Consider the following 22,035-nt stretch of genomic DNA (forward strand, 5'->3'; position numbering starts at 1 on the left):
ATGGTAAACATGAATTAAGATGAATATTTATATTTACTTTAATCTTTCGAGGCAATCGGTTTCCTAGATTATTTAAAGTAAGATCAACCTGACAGTGTGTTGACGTCCATGTCCTGAATTGTGTAAGAAGTCGGACAGGGGGACAGTGATTAAGTCGCGAGGCGGGTCTTCCCCGACGGGCCAAAATAGCGCGTGCACTCAGCTACTCGGAAAAACTTTGCCACCCAGACTTGACCGCGCGCCACGTCCAGGGTCCGACCGGTGTGTAATAATTTACCAGACAACAAGCCTGCAGCCGACTGCAAACTCCTCTTCAGCACTGACATGAAGCAGACATGAGCTCCTGTGAGGACAGCCTCCTCGGTAACGGGCTGAGCCGTGTTTTTTGGGAGTGAGACGCTCTGTGACAGCTGTTTGTGGGACACGATGTTGTTTTGGCAGCCCTACACTGAAAACTTCCGAGCCCCGGTGCAGAGACAGGGCGGCAGCAGCTACACAAGGTATGAACCTCTTAAAGCTAACAATGAAATGTTTATTTTACGTAGTTTATGGCCTCCGAGAAGTTTGAGCTCCATATCGTTAATGAATAACTGTTTGGGTTATTGCTTCACTTCACTTGTGGACCACTGAGCACCGTCACTGCGTGTAAGCCTACATGCAGTGGCGCCCCCACACATTTTCCATAAGGGTGGCCAGATGGGGCCATTGAAATGCGATGGAGGAGTAGGGCCATGACAAAGAAAAAAAAAGTTAGGTTTTGAGAATAAATACATTATATTAGGAGAATAAAGTCATAATGTTAGGAAAATAATGTCGTAATTTCAAGATTAAATTTGAGGTCTCAAAAAAGACTTTTTTTCCTTAATGTGGCCCTAAAACTCTGTTGTACAAAAACCTTTGAGTGGCACAATGAAACCAGAAATCATCACTGAATTTCAGGAATTTGTTTGTGCTCTTGAAGTTATAGGCTAGTTGTTAAATAGTTCAATATGGAGAGTTCAGGATTCACATAGACCTACTGATATACTTTTTGTTATTTGACAGTTAAACTATCCAGATTAATTTATGTAAAATTGGATTTTGTTTTTTAGATTCCTTAATTTCTAAAAAGTCTTTGTTTTTCTGCAAGTGTGATGTACACTCTATTTTTAAGGTGATGTATGTTATCAAGAGATAAACTTCATGACTTGCACTTTTACTTTCAATATTTAAGTATGTTTAATATAATAAAATTACTTTTAATACTCAAGTACAGTTAATATCAAAAACTTTAAGACTTCCACCAAAGCCATTTTCTGGTAAGACATCTGTACTTTTACTCAGGTGTGGTTTATAAGTATTTCATCAAACCACTGGTAGAAAGCATCATAAAAGGGATAAAGTACAAGTGCCTTAAATTATACTTAAGTACAGCACTTGAGTAAATCTACTTAGTTACATTCCCCCACTGGGTATTGGTTTCCAAGAGTTTATCTTTTTTGACAGTTTAGATCAGTAATACTGAGTGTACTGCCTGCGATCCAATTCTGATTCCCGATAGGGTATTGAGTGCCCCCCCAACTAATTTTTAATTCACACAATAAAAACTATATGATTCACACTGGAAACGGTTTTTGCACTTTTAGTAGGCTATACATAAGGTGCCAGAGTGTGTAAAACACCATTAAACGGAGCCTGTTAATCAAAAAAGTGCTACTAAAGTTCCCAGCTAAGCTACTAATGTCCTAAAATCCTAGAAATTTCCCAAAAATCCTACAAATGTCCTAATAGGAAATGTTCTTAAATCCTAGAAACGTCCTATAATCTGAGAAATGTCCTAAAATCCTACAAACGTCCTAAAATCCAAGGAACATACATGGGGCTGCTGTGAATGGCCCCTGGCCCCCTGTCATTTTGCAGAAGTGGCCCCCAATCAAAGCAAGTTGAGTGTCCCCGTGCAGACTGTGCATTATTATACTTTCTGGGAGCCAGAGCGCAAGTACAGTTGGACACAATGACGGAAGCTCGGAGGCCTCTGATTGGCTAATCCCCCTGCGCTGGGCACAGAATGCGGCCTGTGATTGGCTGACGGTCGTCCTGGCATCCTTCCTGAGGCTGGCGGTGGCAGCCCTGCAGGCTTCACAAACCGACAGTCTGTATGCTGAGGGAGCCATGTTGATGCCTGGTTTTGTGTCTACCGCTGTACTTTGGATGGTTAAAGGACTGCGTCTCAAGGTCCGGGAGCCTTAGCGGTGATTCCAGCACCGCGATGAGAAGCGGAGAGCGGGCTGGGACGGTTCAGGGAGCGCCAGAGGACAGCTGCTCGTAGACATCACGCAGTTGATACGAAGCAAGTGAAGTTGATGCTAGTTAGCCCGATAGCTAGGTAGCAACAGCTGTGCGGGCGCTGCGTGGGATGCGGCGTGTGGACTAAAACAAAATAATCTTCTCGGCTTTTTGCATTTTGTTAACACATGCTAACGTTAGCGCGAAGATTTGGGGATAACAACGGGGCTGCTGGATTCACGCTAGCTTGCTTAAGTTGCCTTTGTGAAGCTAAGCTAGCTGTTAGCTAACGTCTGCATGCTGACAATCAGCTCGCATCTTTAGTCACGACTAATATTTGCTAGCTGAGCGGACCCTAACTTATTGTTACTTTCAGACACTCTGCCAGTTGTGGAGCACCGTGTTGTGTGATTAAAAAGTCCCCCATAAAAACAATCTCGAGTGGAGATATGGCGATACTTCCAGTCTGCGTGGAAAGCTACCGATTCGCCTGCCCAGCTTGCCAAGGAGCGGCTAACGGGCTAGCTGCATAACTTTCCTCTCACGGTGTCACTCAGAAGCTGCACTTCCTCGCTAGCAGACCTCTGGTACCTGAAGCAAGCTGGCGGCCCTCCGAGTAGAAGCCGAGGACAAGGAGCTGGGGCCCATGGCCTGGGTGCTGAAGATGGACGACGCCACCATAGAGTCGGGGCTGGTGCACGACTTCGATGCCAGCCTGTCCGGCATCGGGCAGGAGCTGGGGGCAGGAGCCTACAGCATGAGGTTAGAGACGGACCCCAGCCTCCAAACACAGACAGAGAGACAGCTTACACTTTGTCTGGAGGTGTTACATCCCCCCATGGCTGTGTGTGTTATTTCCTTTGTTTGTGCTGAGTGTGATGGCTGCTCTTTGTTTTGGGATGTGGAGTAGGTCAGTGATTGCAGGGTGCCACGATCAGGGGCAAAGATTATTTATCTAAACCAGGGCATGTCCAAACTCCGGCCCGGGGCCCAATTGTGGCCAGTGTTGGACGGAGTACACAACTTTATTACTTCAGTAAAAGTATAGATAATCTGTTCAAATATTATTCCGATATAAGTGAAAGTTGCAGTTTCAAATCAATACTTGAGTTAAAGCACTGGAGTACTTGCCTTTAAAAATACTTAAAGTGGAAAGCGATACATTTTCAATATTTTTATTCTACCCCCACTTTGATTCTCCAAGTACTATTATTATTGATGTCATTGTCACAAAGAGTAGCAGGATGGATTTCCATTTTCCTCAGAGCTTATCAACTATCCAAAGATGAGCATTGACAGCAACATCATCAACACACACAACACTGAAGACAGAAGAAAAAACATGCTCGCTGAAGAGGGAACGTCATTGCGTGATTATTTTAGATAGTTATATTTTATTTTTTTTAAAATGAAAGAAACTAGTAGTTTTTTGTAACCCAGCGTTACTTGATTTTGACCGTTGCTATGGACTCTGTTCGTTACGATTTACCCCGGTTTCAGTTGCTCTTTGTCGTTGTCGCTCTTTGCCTTTTTTTGCAGCCTTTAGTAACAGGGCTCCTTTTCTTTTGCTATTCAGAATTTTCACAGTTACTTGTTATGCCATCTTTCATTTCCAGTGCTATTGACAGTAATGACAACTGCAAAATCACCCATTCATTGCAAAATTAGCCTACTCCTCTGCTGCAGATAGCTAGCACTGGACCCGGGAAAACAAACAGCACAGGTCTCCTTGTGCTTTTGTTGCACAATAGCTGACTCACTTCCTTTTGTGCCATAAATCAATCCTTCATTTTTCGAGAAAGATTGTACCCGGCGGTAGGCGAAATTGCATGTGAAAGCTAGGCTAATTGCAAACCAATTTTAAGAGTTTTTTTTCATTTCTTTAAAGCCATTACATTGCGCCTGCTGATGACCTCTCCGCTCTCCCTGCCCCACCAATGAGCTGCCCAGTCTGAGTAGTGCATGCACAAGTTAGCGACAAACAAACCACACACAGAACTGCATGACGACAGTTAATGGGCTTTTTACATTTTAGAAAAGAAAAAGAGATATCGGCTGAGCTCAAATGTCACAGAGTAATGAGAGCCTTCATAGAAATGTAGTGGGGTCAAAAGTAACAAGTTTCTCAAAAAATTATACTCAAGTAAAGCAGAGACACTTAAAAAAGTGTACTTACGGACAGTACGTTGAGACTGTCCGCCACTGATTGTGGCCCTCAGACCAATTCTAAGCAGCCCTCGGCATGTCTTATGACAGATATACGACTGACACAATATTGGTCAATTAAGCAAGATCACTCTTCATATATTTTATTCACCTCCTGCAGGACAAGCATACAGTTAGTAAGCATGCACCAAGTAGGAACTGTGTTGGCAAAATTAATGCAGATTGATAAACAGAGGGTAAATAAGCTAACAAACGGTCACCTAACATCATGTATTCCCTGCGATGTAGCGGACATATCCAAGGCAAAGAAGCATAAAGTCGACAGCGAGGGCTACCGTTTTCAGAGCAACGGAAAGCTGAATACTTTCTTAATTGAAGATGAAACAGTAGCATTTTGTCATTTTGTTTGTCATTTTTGTGTTTTGTTTTAAATATCCCATATGACATGAGAAGCAGCTAGCCCGCCCCCCTGTATTTTCACATTATCTAATCCAGCCACCCATTCAAAATAGTCTGGATACTCCAGCTTTCAACTCATGCAAAAGCATAAGGATATGTGTTACACTGTACGGGACAAAGACATTATATCAGTTCATGCTGTTTCCTGCATTGTTTGCCAAAAAGAGCATAAACCTTGTGTACATTTCAAGATAACGCAGAGGAAGTCTGCAGGAAAGGCTTGTTTTGGCCCCTCAGACTGGCAGTTATCAGAACAGGTCTATGACTTTGTTTCTTAAGACTAGTGGTGTGTGGGAACAAAAGGTCTAATTTTTGATCAAGAAAGTTCTTAAGCGTCAATGACTTGGAGATGTAAGTAGTAGAAGCTGCAGCATGTCAGAAGTCCAGCCCACAGGCAGGCCGATTTCCAATGGCCCATGGCTTATCACTCAAAATATACTATATGTGGCTCATCACATAATGTTGATTAATGTCACATGGCACAGCAAAGAACAATGGGAGCCACCAATTTCAGGAGTGGTGGAAAATTGTTAACTTTTCACTGAAAGATGAAAGTGTTGTGTTTTTCTCAGTTGATGTTTTTTTTTTCTTTTTTTTTTTTTTAAAAAGAATGCGTATTACATGAGAAGCAGCTGGCTCCCAGATATTTTCACATTATGTAATCTAGCCCCTGTTCAAAAAAGTTTGGACACCCGGACTACAGTAATGATGCAAGAAACGATAGGTTTTTCAATCTAGGGATGTTCCTAACGACATATTTCCCCAACGTTTTATCAGAGGTTAAAACTTAGACTAGACAACTATTTTTAGAGTAAGAAAAAACTCAAAACAGTTAGAATTGTGCTCAATTAAAAATATATGGTTAAACATTATCGAGAAAGTATAGGGTTTATAAGAAGAACCACTTGAAATCGTTTATCACAGTTTTCATGTACCAAATTGTATTGTGAACACTGTTGAAATGTGTAGCACTAAGCACATTATCCTACAAAACATGATGTAAACTTACTAAATAAATGTTAACAGGTAACATTTTTTGAAATTGAAAACAAATGAAATGGCATTAGAAAGTAATAATTTCAATTTCAATTTTATCAAGTATTTTTGGTCACGACTAGCGAAGGTAGCAAAATTTAATTATCTAATTGTGCACATCCCTGTTGCTGACCATCCAGGCTCATCAGAGTTCAGTTAGATTGTTGTTGGCTTGTCTTCTAACAAAATATGCCAAAGTGCATACATGTATCTGTGTTAAATAAGGATCTTTACCTTTAGAATATTTTTTAAAATTAGAAAAGTTTCTGACTTATATGTGGAAATGTGTGGTCAAAGAATAAGTAAACAAACCAAACCAAACAATCCAACCAAGCAACTGTTGACACTTTGACACAATACCACTAGTGTTGGTATTGAATGCTCGGCCGGATTCTTGAACAAATCAATCTCACCACAGCGTTTGTGAATAAGTTGAGTTTTGGAGCTTCCCCTCTCTGCAACACAGTCTGTCTAGTTGTCATTGAATTTTAAATGTCAAAATTTCCATTTTTAAAACTTTGTTACACTCCCAGAACTATGGTGCTGAAAAAATATTGTTTTTGTTTTACTTTTGACAGCAAAGGTATTTTATTGGAACAAAATCTAATTTAAAAACTTCATGATACCCAGCTCAAGTGGCTACACACAGTCTTTGTCAATATGCCCAGATTGTAGGGGACACATGCAGCCCTCTCACCTTCCATGTTAACTTTCAGTTAAATGACTTGTGCAGGGATTCCTGCTCACTCAGGTGATTGCAGCATTTGTCCCCAAATGTGGCACTTTATTTTATGAGTCAGGCAAACACTTGTTAGCCTGTACTTGTTAATAATGTGTCTGTCCTGTGTCTGGCATTCTTGAATTGTTGGAGTATGTTGGCATCACATTGGTATTGTTGTAAACCACCTGTTCAATTAGTAACTCTCGGTACGTGTGTGCTGAATTATGTAACTGGTTATGGGAGGTGATGACATCTGAGGCAAGAATCTCCCAGGACCTGTATGTGTCTTATCAGCTGCCTCCTCGGCCATCTGCTTTTAGTGAGCGTTTATCTGAGCGTGACGTAGGTTTGTGTCAGTCTCTCATGAACATAAGCAAGTTTACCAATAAGGGATGGGTTGCATGCAAGTGTATTAGTGAGGACAGTGTGTGTGTGTGTGTTGGCTGCAGGAGTATCTATCTGTGGTGTCGGGGTGGGTTGCAGGGCATGTTTGGAGTCAGCAGCTGGTAGGAACAGAATGTCTCAGTGTGTTTCAGTGGAGCCAGCTCCTCAGATTTCAGGAAGCAGATGTAGTTTTCCTGGGCAGCAGGGCTCAACGAGGCTGCAGCACCCAGGTCAACTCTGTCTGCGCACCCACTCTGCAGGGAAAACACAGTCATGATTCAGAGAGAAGTGATATGAGACTGCAGGCTGCTGTTTGGAGGAAGGTGCTGCAGGACTGTCTTGAAATTGTCAAGTTTGTTTTTTAAAAGTTTGGCTCAGGTTTAAAGCAGCATCATGACTTGCCAGAAAGTTTGCAAGTAATGAGATGCCATGATCTGGATTTCTTTGCATGGATAGGACTCGTTTTATGCACAGCCACTGATATCTGCGCGCACGCACACACACACACACACACACACACACACACACACACACACACACACACACACACACACACACACACACACACACACACACACACACACTATGCCCTGGTTGACACTCTTGCAGTATTTGTCAGGGTGAGCTGAGGACGGGTTGGTTGTCTAGAGTGGCTGCCAAGTGTGAGAGATAGTGTGTGTCAGCAGCTCAGGCTATCTCTGGGTGTTTTTGTTCATTTATCCTGCTGCGGCCTCATGCATACATAATAAGAGAGCCATTTGATCGATGGAGAGCCTTCGTCACCTCTTCTAAAATAAGCCAATCCATTTAATAATTCCACACCATGAGGAGCAGGCATTGTCTTCAAAAAAGTGGAGCATGCAACCATTTGAATGGCACAAAACAATTTGATGGGTTTTTAGAGATAACTGAAAAGTGTGAAGACTGAAGGACTAAAGGCCTGCTTTGCTTTGAAGGAGGTCACAGTGATTATTGGAGATTCAATAAAAGCCTTTAATAAACAAAAATCATAAGAGGGAAAATTTTCACCTATTAGGCGTTGGTGGAAAATGTGTTCTTTCATCATGGTTTTTTTTTTGCATGTCTTTTCTGCATCACATCAATACTGACTTTGTGTTTGTTTTTCTCTCCTCTCTGTCCTGCCTCTCTCTCAGCGATGTGTTGGCTCTGCCAATCTTCAAGCAGGAGGACTCCAGCCTTCCTCCTGAAAGCGAGACCAAAAATCCCCCATTCCAGTATGTGCTGTGCGCCGCCACCTCGCCTGCCGTCAAGCTGCACGACGAGACGCTCACATACCTAAACCAAGGTGAGACACTCAATACGAGCTTTCAAGAGAACGTTGTGGTTTTACGTGACTGTATTTTTTTTTTTGTTTTTCTTGTTAAATATGATAGTGACTTTATATTTTACTTCCTGAACACCTTAAGCCACACCTAAACACTTTGGTAAATGATGTGGTTTGTAGAGTCCTCCTCTTTGTGCTCTAAGGCTACTGACCCATCATTTAACATTAATAAATAATTACCACATTAATTCATTGCACATTAGTATAATTACTGTAAAATGAAACCGTTGCTGATGGGAATGGCAGCCTCGTCTGACCTCTTCTCAGCACTGAAGTGTTGTGCACCACGAGTTAGTTTCTGCTGCCTTGCTTTATGGCACAAATGGAGATTTATGTTATGTAGTTTAACGTAAAAGGATTCACATTAATGGAGGAACAAGCAACATCCTTCTTTTTAAAGAGAAACAGCAACATATGTGAACTTACATGCTGACAGAAGCTGTCAATTATTAAGCCCAGTTAATAACAGAGGTTTTAACAGATTTTATAAATAAACGGAAATGTGTAATTGCTCGTGTAGCTAAAATGCAACTGAAGGTCTGTTATATTGCCTATAATGAGCAGTAAAACAAAAATGAATTACACTACAAATCAGGTAATAGGACAGGGAATGTGTGCATTTACTCCACTGCTTTGTTTTTAGCAGCTGTCATTTTTAGTCCTTTACGCCAGTGACAGATGTGGCCATAGGCATTATGTTTTTGCGTTGTGCCTTATGAATACAATATATCAAGAACGCCTTTAGGGAATTTCTTCAAATTTAACATTCACGTCCAGTTGGACTCAAGGATGAACTGATTAGATTTTGGTGGTCACAGGTCAGAGTTTAAGATCACTGTGACCTCTTCTGTCTCTTTCTTTTCTCAGTAATTTCTTCAAATTTGGCACCAAAATTTGAGTAGACTCAAGGATGAGCTGATTAGACCATTTGTGGTCAAAGGTCACTGTGACCTTGCATCCATCTAATTTTTATGAACGCAATATCTGAAGAAGGCCTTGAGGGAATCTCCCCAAATTTGGCATCCACTTGGACTAAGCATGAACTGATTAGAATCTGATGGTTGAAGGTCAAAGGTCAAGGTCAGAGTGACCTTATACACTATGTTTTTGGCCATAACACAAGAACTTTCAAGAACCACCTTGAAACTGTGCTTATTATATCTCTTCTGTGTGTGAAGCATCTGTGTTGTGACAGACATGGATGTAAACTGTAAGTGTAAGTTGACCGGTGCATGGAGGCATAAAACCGCTTGCTGGTTATGTAGTTCGCAGCTCTCATCATGGTTAGTATTTTGATATTGTGATTTCTCTCTCTCAGGCCAGTCTTACGAGGTGCGTATGTTGGATAACAGGAAGCCAGACGAGTTACCAGAGCTCAATAATAAGATGGTGAAGGTGAGAGGATCCTCACAGCTGGAAGGAGAAACTTAAACTTCTTATGTCAACTACACTATAAACCTAACTCTGTGTCTATGTGTGTGTAGAGCATCGTGCGTGTGGTGTTTCACGACCGCAGGCTGCAGTACACAGAGCACCAGCAGCTGGAGGGCTGGAAGTGGAATCGTCCTGGCGACCGTCTCCTTGACATCGGTAATGAAGCCCGTCGAGAAATGTTTACTTAAACCGTCCCATGTGTGCGATTTGGAGTTCAAATATCTTTGTGTGTGTTTGTGTGAGACAGATATCCCAATGTCAGTGGGCATTGTGGAGCCGAAGACTCACCCCTCCCAGCTGAACGCTGCAGAGTTCCTGTGGGACATGAACAAAAGAACTTCTGTTTTTGTGCAGGTAACATACTCACACACACTTACACAAACCACACACACCACACACGCATCAGCTCTCTTTTGTGCCATCTGTTGGGCGTGCCTCTGGATTTCCACATCAAACACAGATTTTCATCGCACTCGTACTCTCGTCTCCCCGCTGTCTGCAGGTGCACTGCATCAGCACGGAGTTCACTCCCAGGAAGCACGGTGGCGAGAAGGGCGTCCCCTTCAGGATCCAGTTTGACACGTTTGCCCAGGGAGACAGTGGAGAGTACACAGAGCACCTCCACTCTGCCTCCTGCCAAATCAAAGTCTTTAAGGTACACGCTCTCAGGAGGGGGATGTTTTTACACCGCCTCATGCGCTTGCCCTCACAGCAAATTAAATCTGCCGTCCTTTCCCGGTCTCTGCTTTTTGTTTAGCCAAAGGGGGCGGACCGTAAGCAAAAGACAGACAGGGAGAAGATGGAGAAACGCACACCTCAAGAGAAGGAAAAGTACCAGCCTTCCTACGATACCACTATCCTGTCAGAGGTCAGTATGCAGCTGCTATGGACTGTCAGGCTTCACAAATACACACCAAAAACTTGGCTAAAGTCATAGAAATCTAACACCTATTTAAACAAAAAAACAACCGTAGTCCAACAAAGTTTCTGTCTTTCACAGAACTAAGACTAACATTAGCTTAATTACCTTGTTAACTCATTGTAATCATGCTTCCTTCACACTAAACAGAAACAAAATAAAACTCACCAAAACCATCTTAGTTAGTCTTGTTAGTCCCCTAGTTAGTCAATCCACCGTTCCATCAATAAGTAAGTGCGGTTTGTTCAAATTTTAACACTTCATTCACCAAGTTAGGTGTGAAAACATGCTGATCAGCATGCTTTTTATACCCCAGATCTTTCCTCTCAGCTGTCTGCTCAGTGGCGGCTCTCACTCGTTCCTAGGAGGAAGCTGCAGTACGTGTTTTGATAAACATGCAATAAATGCAATGAAAGAAACAGGGAAAAAACAGTTATGGTAGTATTTTGAAAGTAATGGATTAAAAACGTCCTACTCCTCTTCTCGATAGGCCGTCACTGCTAAAGCATAACTTCAGTGAGTTCACGACTTGCCTTAAGTTGGTTTAATTTTATGAAAGTCGATAAGAAAGTTAGTGGGGCTATCCCCTGAGAGCCAAGTATTCAACTCATCAGTCGGAGGCTGCTCAGTCTGCTGAGATTCGTCAGGTCAGGCAGTATTTATTTTGTCAGTCAATGTGCAGTCTACAGATTTAGTGCTCCTTTCTTTCACACTGCTCTCCAGCGCAGGCAGCTGCAGACCCAGGGTGAGTTGAGTGAGATGAAGGAAGCTGCCAAGAGGAATAGAGGCTTTGCCTGTTCAGGCTTCGAGATAACGTTATCATCTTCTATCTGCTTAGAAGTGGTGAATTTACAACTCACAGCAATTTGATACAACGCAGTCTGGCTTTTGTTTGATATCCAGCATCAGCAAAAAAAAGTTGTTGGACATTTCCCGTCCGTCGCTAACATGGTTACTCTGCATTAGCTTGCTACATATGTTAACATCACTGTCACCCCGAACAGCCTACTGAAATCTGAAGCAATTCTGAATCTGGTACAGCCTTAGGTTATCCAGCTACAACGGTTGCAATGGCAACAGCACACACAAAAATGATCACCGCTCTGACCATCGTGCTATGTTGATTTGAGGGGGAATATCCGTTCTGCTCTCAGTTTAGTTTTGTGGCTAAAGTACTTGCATCATCCAATTTCTATTTTGCGACTAACAATTATTTTCTCAGAGCTCAAGCAAGTTGAAGTCTTCAAATTGCTTGTTTCATCCCTCAAAAACTCAAATATATTTAATTTACAATGATATAAAACAGAGAACAGCAGTAAATCCTCACACTTTTTTTTGGCATTTTTGCTTATAACCGACACCAAGTTATGATCATCTATCATCACGATCCATGCCAATTTAGTTATCTGCCAACCGAATATTGGATCAATGCACTGGAAAAAGAAAAAACACTTCCGAACAGCAGGCAATTTAATGCAAGGAGCTGTGAAATTCACATGATCCTTTTTATTCCTTTGCCATTCTTTCTTGTTGTTTACTGGCTTTGATTTTGTTTTTCCTTCAATGTAAAATTCTTGAAATAAAATGCTGTCATCAATGAACCACCGCGGCAATCTGCTCTTGAACTGCAGTGCATTAAAATGGTGGTGGTGACACAGCAGTCAGAGTGACAGATGTGATGGATTACCTGTCAAAAGCGGGTTTGAAGTCTCCTCATGTATATTTGAATTCTGTTGTAACATGAAGTGAAACAAATGCTTTGAAAACAGTCTGGCATCTGGTGTGCTTTGGAAAGTGGTCGGCCATAATTTTAAAATGCACAACAGGGTTTCCTCAAGTGCTGTAAATCATTTAGCTGAGGTAGTGAGCCACCTGGATCCTGATGCATCTCGTCTTGTGATCAAGTTTAGTTTGTAGAGAAAAGTCTAAACAATAGACACACTGCTCCTTTGATTTTTTTTAAAAAAATTCTTTATTAGGGATGTACCAAATGTTATTTATTAAAACTGTGATTATTGCAGGATTTCAATATGTGATCGCCAATATTCACATTTTTTTAATCACATATTTTCAATTCCATTATTTTGCATTTCAAAACAGTTTTGAAGTCCATATTGAAGGTAAAGCAATTCTTACCAGATTGTGTTGATTAGGAATCAAATGACACTAAAAAAACGACATAAAACTAGCATCAGGTGGGTTTGTCTGTAAAGCGGAGAATCGTGGGTGGCCAAAGAACCCATTTTCATTCAAATATCCTGAGGTCAGAGGTCAAGGGACTCCTGTGAAATTGTCAGGATGTTTTTTCATTGCCAAAATTTAGCCTAGTTTTGTACTGAGGCCCCTTTCCGAGAAGCTAGACTGAGCTTAACCATTTGAATCCCCAGGTCCTCTAGTGTCATAAGACACCAGTATCATTACTGTAGCTTCCAAACTGAGCCTGATTCAGCCTTTTACAGACAAGAATGTTAGCCAGTGATTAAAAAATGCTTAAGAAAAAGCTTCTATTGCAGTTTTTATTTGAAGCTTTGAATGTCTGCCATCATATTTTATTATATCACCCAAAACAAAACAAAAAATCCTCACACAAAATCCTAAATTGTCACCCACGAGCAACTGCAGGAGAGTGACCATCACCTGCTGAGGGGATATTTGTGCCAGATGTAATGTACATGGAAGACTAACTTGCTAATAAAAATCACAAAGTAAGATGTTGTTGGCACATTTTCAATTTTCTTAATTTCCACGTCTGTCTCCTGACTCACTGCCACCCAGACAGCATCTCTCATGTGGGGCAGTTTCTATTTGTCATGGCCAAAATCTTGCAATGTCAACTGACAATAATCACCGTCTCCTCCACACATACTTCCTAACCAGGCATGATTTTTACAATATTGGGTAATCAATTGGTTAATATGAGTTAATCAAGCAAGAATTAGCATTTTCCCTTTTTTCCCCACTCATGGCAGGACTCATACAGTTTGCACACATGCACCAACTAGGAACTACGAAGCAGAACTAGTGTGTTTTCATAAAGGTACAATAAACCAAACAAACAAAGAGTGCAACCGAGAAGGTCACCACTTTCAGGAGTGGTGGATAGTTGAATACTTTTCCAGTGGAATATGAAACTGTTGCTTTTGTCTCCATTGTATGTGATTTTTTTTCTAGTGACCCATACAATGCAAGAAAATGCTGGCAGTCAAGTTTTGTCACATGATCAAATCTGCCCCATTTCAAAATGTTTTGGCACCCCTGTGCTTTACTGTCATCTGAGGCTGCAACTTCCCAGGTCACTAAAGTGGAGCTCCACACATGCAATTTTGCTTTGCTCCTGGAAGCAAATGATTTGTTTGCCTTATAGCGCGCACTGAATGGAAATGAATGGGAGGAGAATATTTGCCAAGGTTAATTTTGCTCATATGTGACCTTACCCTTAGACTTTTTTTTTTTTTTAAGACTAAAAGCCAGCAAATATAGATTGAAGCTGAATATTTGGTTAGGTCAAAGCATGTTGTGAAATTTGGAAATGATTATATCTGTCCTCTTTCAGTAAAATTTGAGCAACAGCACTCTGAAGTTATTGGAAATGTTTGGATCGTGCAAGTCAGAAGCAATCATACGCAGCCACCACTGCAATTTACACATCTTATATTACTAATGATATTGGTGCAGTGTAATTTTTATCTACAACTGTGCAGAAATACTGGGTTTAAACAGAATGAATTAACCAGCGGCATTCACATCTTTATTTAGTATTTTGACATCAGCGTTACGAATGAAGCTTCAAAGTATTCACTACAGCCCTAGTCTTTGTTAATACAGATAAATAAAAATGGTTTTTTTTTGTCTCGGAGATGTTATCACAACTTTTACTGTGGGGAAAACAGCAGTCATTTTACATTTTCTACATTTGTATGTCACACTAAGACTGCCCTCAGGTTGGTTGTTTGTGTCGCTGGCGGTCTAACCTCTGCTGTGTGTCTGTATGCAGACGAGGCTTGAACCCATCATAGAAGATGCGGGTGACCACGAGCTGAAAAAGTCCAGCAAGCGGACACTTCCCGCTGACTGTGGCGACTCCTTGGCCAAGAGAGGCAGTGTAAGCACCCTGCTTCCCTCTCCTCCGCACCTCCTCCCCCTCGCTCTGTCCACAGTCGGCCCCCCTGTAGACACCTGGCTGCAGTCTGAAGCCTGTTGTAGATGAGAAGGAGATGTTTTTAATGTATTTGATGTTATGTGGGGTGGAAACAGTTTAAAGCTAGCTTCCCAATCCACCCATGACTTTCCCTCAACCTCTCTGCCTTTTGTTTTTTGGACTTAATGGGTTATTAGTCCAATAAGTCTGATAAATACTGTACTTTGTGTGTGTGTGTGTCTGTGTGTCTGTGTCTGTGTCTTCTCTCAGTGCTCCCCATGGCCAGACAACGCCTACGTCAGTCCCAACCAGGCAGCTACTCCCTCCTTCACCTCCGCCCCACTGTCCACTTACACAACCTCCTCAGTACCGGACAGGTGAGAGAGTGAGAGTGAGTGAGTGAGTGAGTGAGTGAGTAAGTGAGTGTGAGTGTGAGTGTGTGTGTGTGTGTGTGTGTGTGTGTGTGTGTGTGTGTGTGTGTGGCCTTTTAGCTGAAGCATGTTTTGGTCTCACCTCTGGTATTTACCTTCCAGTGACTCGTCCTCACCCAATCACCAGGCAGACCCTGGTAGCCATGGCAACTCTGAGGTTAGTCTCCACTCCTCTCACCTGTATGAACTTATGGAAAAGGTAGGTCATGCACTTAGTCAGAGCTCATATAAAATGTGGAGCTACATCATTGGCTGTTACATTTTAAACACCAATAATAGAAGAGAATGGTTGAGCTGTCACTGTTGGGTTTATATCTCAGTTTAAGAGTCATGGTTTGATGCAGCAGTGAAAAAAAAAATGTATAACGAAATGTTTGTTTTCATTTATTTCTGTCAGAAAGCAGTGAATGTGGCACAAGACACAAAATCTGTCAGTTTGTCCAGTGGCAACTTTGGTAAAGTGATATCATTTGAAATCCTTTAAAGGCCGAATTTGAGAAAAAAATCCAAAGCCTTAAAAGTTTTCAAAAATAGCCACTGACATAATAACAAAGCACCCAAACATTAATCAGCCCAGTGATCGACACATCTGGGTGACGCAGTCAAATGTGGTGAATATTGGATCCTTTCACATTTCCAACGGGTTAACACGCACAATGTGCTTGTCTTATACACAACTCTGTCTCTGTTTCTGTTAAAGACGACAAAGTCTTCCAGCCACTGGCGGCGCTTGATATAGGCGATATGTATGTTTAGTATAACTTATTCGGAAGCTAATCCACTTGTGCACATGTTTCAAACAGCATACGGCTGAAATTTGTCAGGTGAAACTCTCTGACTGTGACTGAGTTAGTGTGAAAAGTAACACACAGATCCAGGTCTGGAGGTGTGTTGACACTGTATGTGTGTCCCTTTTCCTCCTCTGCAGCAGTTGAGCCCCACTGCCTCCATACAGGACGCACAGAAGTGGCTGCTGAAAAATCGCTTCAGCTCCTACACTCGGCTCTTCTCTCACTTCTCAGGTACAAACACACACACACACACACACACACACACACACACACACACACACACACAAACACAGTCGAACTCACTGAAACATGGCAGTAAAAGTGATTTCTCCTCCAACTTCTATCTTAGGTTCTGATTTGTTGAAGCTAACCCGGGACGACCTGGTCCAGATTTGTGGGCCAGCAGATGGGATCAGACTCTTCAATGCACTTAAATCCAGGTGTGTGTGTGTGTGTGTGTGTGTGTGTGTGTGTGTGTGTGTGTGTGTGTGTGTGTGTGTGTGTGTGTGTGTGTGTGTGTGTGTGTGTATTAGTTTTTGTGGTTTTGTACACCTGTATGAGCATTATAAAGGTGCAAGTATGTTTCAGTGCATAAATTATAATGTCTGCGTGTAGGTCAGTGCGTCCCAGGTTGACAGTGTACGTCTGTCAGGAGTCCCTCCAGGAGAGCCCTCTGCTGGAGAGACACGCCACCAATGAAAATGGAGAACACAGCATTTCCTCTAGTTTACACGGTAATCCAGCTCTGTGTTTGACAGCAGTGATATTAGAGGGATGCACTGTGTGAATGTTAACATCGTCTGCGCTCTGTGTCTGTGCAGTGTATCATGCTCTGTACCTAGAGGAGCTCACAGCTGCAGAACTGATCCGTAAGATGGCGTGTGTGTGCAGCCTTCCACTGGGAACGATCAACCAGGTGTACAGACAGGGTCCCACAGGCATACACATCCTGCTCAGTGACCAGGTACCAACACACAAACACACAGGCTGTTTGTCTTAAATATTTGGAGAATCATACTCTCATCAGTGGAGGGCTCTTTATTTAGAGGCATGTTATAATTAAAAAGGTAAACTGTGGGAGACACTCAAAACTATCAGCCACGAGCAAGAAAAAACATCACCATGGATACGTTTAGAGTGCAGGCAAAAGTGGCCCAACTCTTTTTTTATTTTTATTTTTTTCCTCATATGTAATGTATATCTGTCTTTTTCATTCATGAGTGAACAACACAAATAACATGAAATCTGATCGTTTCACCTCTGAATTACACCACTTTTCTATGTGTTTCTAAATAAGATTCCAGTCTGATTTTTGCTGTGCAGCCTCAGTCTGCACAGCCATATCGGGAATTAATGCGACTTTTACATCACTCTGTTTGACATTTGCTTGTGGGAGTCACCCTGTGAATGCAAACACGGGAAAAAAAGGGCATTATTAAAAATTTGGCCCTCTTTCTCACATCCTTGTACTTGTTATCATCTGTTCTGGATGTCTGCTTCTACTGCACGTTAACTTATAAATGATACTTTTAAGTTGTGACACCACTGGCCTCCATGATTTCTTCTGACAGCATGCTGTGTGTAACATCTTTGTTACTGTTTCTTTTGCACGTGGGTCAGTTCAGGACTGTGAATCTGATATTGACTGCATTTATTAAAATATTGTGAACCGCCAAACAAAAAAATCAGATCTGACCAATTTAAAGGAATTGAACACTACTTTTCTTGCTTAAGCCAAGTTCACACTACACAACTTTCAGAGTTGTCATATTGCTGTACTTTTCACACTGCATCAGTTGCTTCCTTGTATTTGGGAGTCAAAAACTTGTGGTGATTTTGACACTACATGACTGACCGGCGACAGAAAGCCACACTGCTAAGAGGAGCGCCAATGCCTGTGTTCATGAAGAACTCACTCTGTTACGAAAATGCCTTATAAGTGATGATGCAGCACTCTGTGTTAAATAATTTGGCCAACAACTTTCAGATACATTGCGTGCAAAAATGCAACTTCCACTTCATCTTCCTCTCTCTCTGTCACCGTCTCTCAAACACATTTTGGAAAGCACAGCGGTGCCGCTTGTCTCTGACCTTGACTCGCCCCTGGCTGTAGTTTAACGACAAAGTCCCAGACACGTCCAGGTGAAATTAATCACGCTAGATATCCAGAAAGGATTTACGATGCATTTTTTAACAATTCACAAATAGTGCTCCAGCTTCGGTTTGCAGCGTTGAGCCAACACTCCTAAAACTGTCAGTGAGTGGAAAATCACGGTTTGAAGTCACGCACATATTATAATGTTGGGTTTAAGACCTTTCCTTTTTTCATTTTAACTTTAATGCACTTCCACTTGTCTAAATTCTCCAATCCAACCCACATCTGACCCTTAAGGTGCTGAAATCCAATAAAAGCCAATAAATCAGCAGGGGGCAATGTAACAAAAAAATGATACTCAGTCGATATCAGAATTGTTTAGCTCTCAATTACTGATGTTAGTATCTGCCTCAAAAAGTCAATAGCTTTGGATGTACATGAGAGAAGATGGCAGGACTGAAACTCATTGACACAGCACAGAGGAAGACGTGTGTCGCTGTCTTTTGTGCTGTCAACAACTCAACTTATTTGAATGTAATTTACATTGTGACGCACAAACAGCACTGTATGATTCCTTGTTTTATGACCTCCTCCTCTTACTCTGTCACCACTAAAGTACAAGGAACCTCTGTTTCTACAAGTTGACATTTGATAAACATTCTTTTTTGTCTTTTCTAGATGGTTTACAACTTGCCTGACGAGAGCTGTTTTTTGATCAGCACTGTCAAAGGTGAGCTCATCATGCATCAGTAGCCTTTCGTCTCTAACATTGTAATCTGGCCTGTAACAAGGCTCAAGAGATCCCGTATTTGACACGGATTTAATGTACTTCTTTCCTCAACACTTGTCTTCCTCTCCAGATGAATTGGGCGAAGGACTCCATCTAATCCTGAAGTAGTGAGGAGGACAGATGGCATCACTAATACTCCACCCTCTGTTTTGGAGCAGAAGCCTCCCTCTGTCCCTCTCTGCTTGCCTCTACTCTTCCCTCGTACTTCCTCCCCGTTCTCTCCAAACGATCGCTCGACGGAAAGCAGACAGACTGCACTAAAGCCATGTAAATGTTAGAATCTGACATGGGTGTGTCCACTGTTTCATATTGAAAACACTATTAACGGAGGAGAATGGTTAAAAGAGGAGAGGCTGGGGGGGATACGGGGTTAGGGGAAAGATTATGATGTATGTATTTTGATTTTATTATTTTATTTTTTGTCTTTTATATGGTTTCTGCAGGATAACGGGGGGTTGGGAGGGGCGGGGGGCTCCAGGAGAGAGGGGAGAGTGACGTTCTGGCCGGCAGGAGAAGGAAAGAAAGCAGAGTTTCCTTATTGCTCGTTGCCCTTCTTACACAACGCGCACAACCAGCACTAGGCCAGTATTTGATAACCTGTACTGCTGAACAGCATGCGATCTCAACATACTAACCCGCTTAAAGGAGAATCCCAATTTACTCTGCTTGTTTAACATTCTCAAGGTTGTCTTGATGAACCATTCATCGATCCGCTGAGCTTGGTAACCCCTGAAATATCCAGGCTAAATTTGTGGAAGTGGCGTCATTTGTGGATGTTGACACCAACATTTTTTTTTCTTGTCAGATGGACTGATTTCATTAACTCTTGTCACATAGAGCCACCCTATGTGATTTTAGACCTCCAGCCATATCTCTCTGTCTGTTGACATGACGTCACACTCAGCTCAACTCTTTTCATGTACGTCCTGCTCAGCCTGCGCTTTTACTGTTTTTAGTTGATGCTTTATTTATGGATCAGCTGTTTCTATTGCTCTCATTGAGTTGTTTCTGGTGCCATACTGGCTTTTTAGCTCAATCTTTTACCCACTGTCACAAACACAGTGCACATGCACCTTTGACTCCTCTGCTTTCTGTGCTGACTTTGAAACACTGGTTTAAAGGAGCGTGGTTTACGCCCTCTGGGATTGTGGCCATAAATATGCAGAAAAAAAGGAACAAGCCTCTATATAAGACTGGCTTGTGGAGCAGTAACGCCTATCCAAAAACCCTCTATAAAGTGGACCAAACGGGTTTCAGAGTGGTAGGCCTTTTTTAGAGGAAAAGTCTCATTTTGGCTCTGTACATCTTGGTCATTAGAAGCATTCATGGAATTGATCCGATGGCGAATTACACCCTCATGTAGTGGAGTTGCTTGTGCGCTGCATGTACATATTTATAAACTCCATTCCTGATCTGCTCTGCAAGAAACAGCTCATCACACAGCAGACTGGTAGAAAATTATCACGGCGTTTAGCCTGGTTTCAATAGATCTACCCTGTGGACAAGAACATCAGGGCAGCTCCACATCCATCTTCAAAAATCTTGTGTTTTTAATGTAGCTGAACACAGGAGGTGCAGTGTTTCGAGTGCCCTTTGAAAAGCGACAGGAAGTCTCACACAGGTCCTCGGAGTCACCGTTGGTTTATTTGACCCCCTTTGATTTTGGTACACAGTGTCTGGCAGTGTTGCAGGTGCATACGGTTAGCACGCCTCTAAGTGTCAGAATGTGTGTGTGCATGTGTATCATTTTTCGTTCTTGCAAAGAAAATTATGTCAGTAGTTGTCATAAACTTTTTCCTGTTGGTATGATGAAACTGTGTTTAGCTTGCCGTTTAGTAAAGAGCATGTGGAAGATGGCTAAGGGAGGGACAATTTGGTTCGTGTTGAGTGTCACCCCTCCTTTTTCCAGATGTTAGAGACCAAGTCTGCACTGAGAAATCACAAAAATCAAGCTCGATGTGTAGTCAGTAGTCACACCCTTTTCTTACCCGCCTATAAGAAGGAGAACAAAAAAAAAAAGAAGAATGTCGAGACTAAAGAGCATCTGTGTTTTTGTCTCACCGTGCGCCCGAGCCAGGACTGTAGCTCTTGTGGTGTTTACAAGGACACGAGTACCACAGCACAGTAAACTGTGCTCAGTAACAGAACGGATGTGATAGCAAGTCAGGCAAATTCTGGTGAGCAGTTTTGGTCCTGTGAAGGCCTGACCAGTCGTCTGTCTGTCTGTGTGACTGAATGTGTGTGAGAGTGTGAGCAGGAGAGGTGACCACTGTTCATGTACAGCCTAATGTCAATGATGATGCTTCTCATGTGCACAGTATCGTATGCTGGAGATGTACACAACCACATGTGCTGGGAATAAATGATTTCATAACTTTTCCTGGTGTATTTTTTCCTGGTATTTTCTTATTTTAAATGGCAGAATAGTTGTTTTCACGCAAAAGGACAGAGAATTTAATAAAAGGGCATGATTTTCATTCAAACACAACTTTATACTGCATATCTCAGAGATGCGGACTTGTACCCGAGTCACATATTTACCCAACAAAATCAAAAAAAGACTTTAACTGAACTTGGGATTTTATACCATTGACTCATGATTTCACTTATATGTGAGCCATTTCACTTGAAAATACTTCATACCTTCCCCCAAGCCCAAAAAATATAAACTCTCATTAAAGAAAGTGTTCCACAAATAAATTAATTTAACTTAATTTTCTTAATAAACTAAGGTTAGCATTGTTAACTCAAGCAAGTCGACACTTAATTCCCCAGATCCACTTCATTTGAACCAATCCAACAATATCCAATGAAGTTTCAGGAAGAACTGAAGTTACATTAATGAGCAGGAGTTGGGGAAAAAATTGCACCGAAAATAATTTGCCCATGTACAAAAACTATGCGGCGATCAACGAAAAATGATTTGCAAAATGCAGAACATAAGGTTCAAATAGGTGGAGACAAAACAATTTCCAACTAATTTCCCCTGCCCACCCACCGCGTTTTTTTGTAAATATAATATATTATCAGCTACTCTTGTTAAAATGGCTTTACATCTGGTG

The 22,035-nt window shown here is 41.9% G+C and overlaps 1 protein-coding gene across 4 annotated transcripts; it reads left to right on the top strand.

Annotated features, from left to right (window-relative positions):
- The first annotated feature begins 210 nt into the window (after window positions 1-210).
- ubp1 (upstream binding protein 1) lies at window positions 211-21,351 on the top strand. 4 transcript variants are annotated; one of them, XM_088089974.1, is made up of 17 exons: window positions 212-500; window positions 2,823-3,027; window positions 8,185-8,336; window positions 9,694-9,770; window positions 9,860-9,965; window positions 10,057-10,163; window positions 10,312-10,464; window positions 10,567-10,677; window positions 14,723-14,830; window positions 15,137-15,243; window positions 15,400-15,454; window positions 16,226-16,319; window positions 16,438-16,528; window positions 16,704-16,822; window positions 16,910-17,052; window positions 18,862-18,913; window positions 19,044-21,351. In XM_088089974.1, exons 2-17 carry the CDS (start codon window positions 2,912-2,914, stop codon window positions 19,079-19,081), a joined length of 1,629 nt encoding a protein of 542 aa, XP_087946100.1. In that variant the 5' UTR covers window positions 212-500; window positions 2,823-2,911; the 3' UTR covers window positions 19,082-21,351. The 4 variants fall into 4 exon arrangements, with proteins under 4 accessions (XP_087946101.1, XP_087946100.1, XP_087946099.1 ...); XM_088089973.1 differs by lacking the exon at window positions 212-500 and adding an exon at window positions 2,083-2,329; XM_088089972.1 differs by lacking the exon at window positions 212-500 and adding an exon at window positions 2,084-2,329 and having other exon boundaries at window positions 2,642-3,027.
- Window positions 21,352-22,035: the final 684 nt, after the last annotated feature.

The sequence above is a fragment of the Plectropomus leopardus genome, chromosome 17 (genome assembly GCF_026936395.1).
Source record: "Plectropomus leopardus strain MGB_pleo_1.0 chromosome 17, ASM2693639v1, whole genome shotgun sequence".
Classification (NCBI taxonomy): domain Eukaryota; kingdom Metazoa; phylum Chordata; class Actinopteri; order Perciformes; family Serranidae; genus Plectropomus; species Plectropomus leopardus.

What these genes read in the sequence shown, in the direction of transcription:
- ubp1 (XM_088089974.1), top strand. Translation starts at nt 2,912, where the DNA reads ATGGCCTGGGTGCTGAAGATGGACGACGCCACCATAGAGTCGGGGCTG. An exon ending in CCTTGGCCAAGAGAGGCAGT is followed by an intron (nt 14,831 to 15,136) that starts GTAAGCACCCTG and finishes GTCTTCTCTCAG; the next exon opens with TGCTCCCCATGGCCAGACAA. An exon ending in GCTCTTCTCTCACTTCTCAG is followed by an intron (nt 16,320 to 16,437) that starts GTACAAACACAC and finishes CTTCTATCTTAG; the next exon opens with GTTCTGATTTGTTGAAGCTA.